At 35.0% G+C, this 5,134-nt stretch overlaps 1 protein-coding gene across 2 annotated transcripts; it reads left to right on the top strand.

Moving 5' to 3' along the window:
* Positions 1–278: 278 nt before the first annotated feature.
* Positions 279–2,989, top strand: LOC143542051 (uncharacterized). Of its 2 annotated transcripts, XM_077034724.1 has the most exons (12): positions 279–307; positions 397–475; positions 554–629; positions 710–793; positions 904–1,058; positions 1,152–1,214; positions 1,308–1,467; positions 1,573–1,747; positions 1,866–1,955; positions 2,103–2,228; positions 2,368–2,419; positions 2,827–2,989. In XM_077034724.1, the coding sequence occupies exons 3-12, from the start codon at positions 593–595 to the stop codon at positions 2,977–2,979; spliced, it is 1,095 nt and encodes a 364-aa protein (XP_076890839.1). In that variant the 5' UTR covers positions 279–307; positions 397–475; positions 554–592; the 3' UTR covers positions 2,980–2,989. The 2 variants fall into 2 exon arrangements, with proteins under 2 accessions (XP_076890839.1, XP_076890838.1); XM_077034723.1 differs by having other exon boundaries at positions 904–1,214.
* The last annotated feature ends 2,145 nt before the right edge of the window (positions 2,990–5,134 follow it).

Consider the following 5,134-nt stretch of genomic DNA (forward strand, 5'->3'; position numbering starts at 1 on the left):
AATAACTCATGTTTCAAATGCACAACAGGAAACCGGTAAGTGATTCCAAACAGAATCAAATTAACTATTAATGGAAACAATTTGAAGTTTGTGCTTTGCAGTATCATAACCTTTTTCTTCATCATGTGTAATGCATTAGGTTATCATGATATTGAAACTGCTGCCCAAGATGCTGTGCTACGCGAACAAGTATGTCAAATACGCCCTTTAGCTTTAATTTTCTAATATATGATTTCTTTGCTGATTCATAAAATAATATATATTATTTTCAGGACATTGTGACTCAGAAAGTTATACTTGATCAAAGGTATGATATGCTGTCTTCATGGCAAAAGTTAATAACCGTACGGATTACTTCATGGCGTGATGGTATTTAATATTAAATGTGTGAACTAGAGAAGCTAGGGCTGCAGCTGGATCACATGAAGAGAATTCAGATATTTTTGCAGGACGACATGATCCTAATGCTATAAAGGTATTTACATAATTTTCTATGGTTAACGCTGTATAAAGAATGATTCATTAAACTTCTTATTCAAACTTCTTCACACAGGAACATCTACTGAAGATAACAACAGATCATCGATCGCAGATGACAATAAAGCGTGGCAAGCCTGCTTCTGCAGAAGGTTGGTTTCATTTTTAATTTTCTTTGATGAAATAATTTATTAAACTAACGAAACAATCTATATTTTTACATTTATTGTAGCTAACATGGAGATTGGGAACGGGTACGGTGTACCTGGTGGAGGTGCTTATTACAGTGCTTCAAGGGCTGACACTATTTCACCTGGTAAACCCATGGTTTAAATAAAGGAATATTAATATTTTTTGTTTTGATTCATGTAAATCTTGAAATTTGTTGTTCTCAAACTTCAAAGTTTGGTTTTAATAACACTACAGGAAGCAATGGCAATGGAAGACATGAATCTGGGCAAAACATTTCTGAACAGAAATCTAGTTCCAATGATTTACCCGAGTTCCTTAAACAAAAATTGAGAGCTAGGGGAATTCTAAAAGACGAGCGAACCAAAGACGATACTGCTAATGTTGATAATGTAAGTTGGTCTCTCTCTGTATATTACGCGCACACACATACATGCATATATGTACTTATGATGATTTATCCCTATCGTCTACATTGTTGGAAGTTGAAGAGTCAAGTTAAGCAATCACCTGAAATCACCGGAACTTCGACATTACCACCAGGATGGGTGAGTATAACTTCTTATATTTTATGGGTATATATTTTTTTAAAATTTTCTAATTTGTTTGAAGTCTTATTGTTTACTTTTGCTATTATATAGATTGAATCTAGGGACCCGACAACTGGTTGTGTATACTACTACAATGAAATTTCTAGAAAAAGTCAGTGGGAAAAGCCTGTGGGGCCGTCTTTGAACTCACAACCACAATCATCTTCGGATCTTCTAGAAGACTGGCAAGAGGTACTTGATGAGACAAGTGGTATGTAATTTGTAAATTATAGTTATATATTATTTTCTCTGATTTTCTAAATGTTATTAGCTATTATTATATGCTTAGATGACATAAGAGTTTTCATCTAAACAGGTTGCAAATACTATTACAACTCGAAAACCAACATATCGCAGTGGGATCACCCTGGTTCATCACAAAAGTCAGCCTTCGGTCAACAGGTCAACATAGATCTAAAGAAATGTTCAGGCTGTGGTGGTTGGGGATTAGATCTTGTACAGTCATGGAGTTATTGCTGTCATTGCACAAGGTACTTTCATCAAATCTTTGAAGTAGTTTATGAAAACTTTATAAAATGGAAACATTTTCAGTGATTATTTATCAAATATTAACTTTTGTTGTAACTATGTAATTTGTCTTGTATATAGGGTCCTAGACCTTCCAGAACGCCAATATCTATCTATGATTGCAGCAAGCCAACATCAAGCCGCCAATGACGGGACTAATTCTAGATCAAGGTATTATACCATTCTTGAAAATCTAGCTTATTCCTTAGGTTTGTTGTCTGGCCTTGGCTCCGCGTACCAATCCTATGGGGCACCTCATGCTTCTACACTTATTACTATTGTTTTTTATTTTCATATATTTTATTGTCGAATTTGTAGGTCAAGCATGAAACCGCCATCAGGAAAAGGAAACAAAAAAGAAAGCAGAAAACGTGCTCATACTGAAGATGATGATTTGGATCCAATGGACCCAAGTTCATATTCAGATGCTCCACGGGGCGGCTGGTATACTATTACATTCAAGCTTCGTTTACTTATTCTGTTCATGAATATTTTCTTAGTACCACTAGTAGAAGATTTTTTAAATCCCCATATTTTGTCAGTATTGGCCTGACTTGTGTGGTAACCTCTTGCTTATTCTCAGGGTGGTTGGCCTGAAAGGAGTACAGCCACGAGCGGCGGATACTACTGCTACGGTATGCCACCTCTTTTATTTTGTTTTTTCTTTTTCAATCACCTATATAATTGTAAGGGGCAATTTCATATGTGGAAACTTGCATAATATTGTATCTACCTAAAAGATATTAGTAGTTCATATTTACCCATTTTATTAAAAGTACAATTTACGATATGACCTTCACACCATTCAGTTTCTTCATACACTAAAAGCTCACATGCAAATTTTAAGGAAAGGGTAAAGTCTTAAAGGTATCATATATTTGAAAATGGGCGTATTTGACATTATGGTTTTGGGTGTTGGGTAAATATGGTATTATCTCAAGTTTTGAGGGTGTATAGAAAATCATTCCGAATTGTAATAACGTTACTAAAAGAAAGAGACTGATGAGTTTGGACTGAGTATTTAAATCATGGCAATTTTCAGGGTCCTCTGTTTCAACAACGACCTTATCCATCACCTGGTGCAGTTCTAAGGAAAAATGCTGAACTTGCTTCGCAGAGGAAGAATCCTGGTTCTAACTATGCCCCGATTTCCAAAAGAGGAGATGGGAGTGATGGCCTTGGAGATGCTGATTAAACATCTTGAAAACAAAATCGTTAGCTTGGAAGATTGATGTCATTTCCTTCGTTGCGATCTTTGAAATACAAGCTGCTTTAAATTGAATCATCTGCTGCGGTAATATCTTTTGATTTCAACATATGATTAGCAGAGCATAAGTAATTCGAGGTTATAAGAGTGGCACTGTGTCTTGAAAGTATAAGGATGCTCTGTGGTTTCCAGGTAACCACTTTTGTTGTTGAAGCTAGTTTTTGAACTTGTTAACATGGATTCATAATACAAATATTTGTGAATTTATTGATATGATTGCATGAGATGTGTATTTTGTGTGGAAGCAAGTATGCAGTCGCAGTAAGAACTTACTACGTCCCACGGTAACCATTGTATTGTTAAATCTTTTGTCACGTAAAGGAAGCGGCATGGCGAGAGTGACAATGATAATGAGAAATAGTTAGTTTGGGGAGGAATGAGGAATCCATTCTTATATATTTTTGTATTATCTAAAAAAAGGATACTAATTTATGTAAAGTGCAGGATATTTGTTAACCATTATTTATAAACCATAACTAATCTAATACTAGATTTTAACTAAAGCTGCTGTCACAATATGGGTACAACTATAAACTACCACTCTTAGCATCTCCTGCAAGTTTTATCATTAAAGCGACGTACGAATAGTAGAGCTTGGTTGAAACTAGGGATGAGCTTGGTACCGTACCGGTACCGACCGGTACCGGTATCGAAAATCCTGATCCCGAAAATCGTGAATTTTTGGTACCGGTACCGAAATGTTTGGTTCGGTACCGGGACAGTATCGGTATTTAAGGTAAAATTCAGAAAATACGGGTACCGTACCGGTCCTGAAAACTCAAAACCTTGGTACCGATTCGGTACCGACGGTACCAAATCGGTACCATATCGATTTTTGCTCATCCCTAGTTGAAACCAATCTCTTGGTTAAGATGTATGCAAAAATGGTTGACTATTAAAACATATCTAACTCGGTAAGTCAAATAAAATACACATCCATCTTAACATAAATAAATACAGGCTCTTATAGGTGTTCATTAATTTTATTTTGAACAACTCTTACTCCTATTAGTAGTATATCACTCCCCCCAACCCACCCACCACCATCTTCCCAACCTGAGAGGCTGAGACGTCTCATATATTAAGTGGGCTAGGCTCACATTGAATAAAGGATATTATTTAGTATATCATACTGATTACTGAATGCTTGATTTTATGTTTTCTGATGGAAGTAAAAAAACATTAAATTTTGATATCCTTTGTAACATAATTATCAGTCTCGGTATTTGTTTTTATGGTTTTCTTATCAATATAGAACTCCAGTATAGCGCATGGGTACACTTACTATTATACATATAGGTAAAAGGGTCAATACAATAATCCATTATCATACATCACGTACGCGACTACCAACACCCTTCAATGCCAAAAAATACGTGAGCCCTAAACTTCATCATCGTCGTCGTCTCCTCAACTAGGGTTGAAATTCATTATCGTCGTTCAAGGTTTGAACTCATTCTCTAGGTAATTGATCTGTTTTTTATATCAAATTTTATTTCTATGATGTTTGATTCATGCCTCAATCATTAGAATGGTAAACGACGTGTTAACATTTTGATATTGATCTATGAAATCACATCACATGATCTCGAAATCATCAATCTATGTCCAATTAATCATCAATTCATCCAAACAAACACATCTGAATCTTCAATCGAATCAATTTTTGAATTGAGCATAATTAGTTTTAACATTGAAATCATAAGGTTTTAAGATTGAACGCTTTAGGTTTTAACCTTGAAAGTATTAGGTTTTAACCTTGAACGTTTTATGTGTTAACCTTAAACGTTTTAGAGTTTATCCTTGAACGTTTTAGGTTTTGAAATTTGACTTGGATGTATTTGATTTTTTAAACTTGAACATGTTCACGTACCTAATGTACGTTAAGCAATTGCGTACGTTAACTCACCCCAATATATTCATTTTCTTACACGTTTTTTTGTAAGAACATTCTCAACCCATTCCCTAAAAGTATATGAGGGGAGTTTGCAAATTATTAGATGGGATTTTGAATGCTTGTGAGTGTAAATTATAGGATGTAAAGAGAAAATGCAGTGATTTTTAGTGAATTTGAGGAAGCTTT

The sequence above is a fragment of the Bidens hawaiensis genome, unplaced genomic scaffold (genome assembly GCF_021521415.1).
Source record: "Bidens hawaiensis isolate Kalapana, Puna unplaced genomic scaffold, B.hawaiensis_p1.1 tig00012744_1, whole genome shotgun sequence".
NCBI lineage: Eukaryota > Viridiplantae > Streptophyta > Magnoliopsida > Asterales > Asteraceae > Bidens > Bidens hawaiensis.

What these genes read in the sequence shown, in the direction of transcription:
- LOC143542051 (XM_077034723.1), top strand. Translation starts at nt 593, where the DNA reads ATGACAATAAAGCGTGGCAAGCCTGCTTCTGCAGAAG. An exon ending in GGTACTTGATGAGACAAGTG is followed by an intron (nt 1,468 to 1,572) that starts GTATGTAATTTG and finishes TCATCTAAACAG; the next exon opens with GTTGCAAATACTATTACAAC. An exon ending in TATTGCTGTCATTGCACAAG is followed by an intron (nt 1,748 to 1,865) that starts GTACTTTCATCA and finishes TCTTGTATATAG; the next exon opens with GGTCCTAGACCTTCCAGAAC.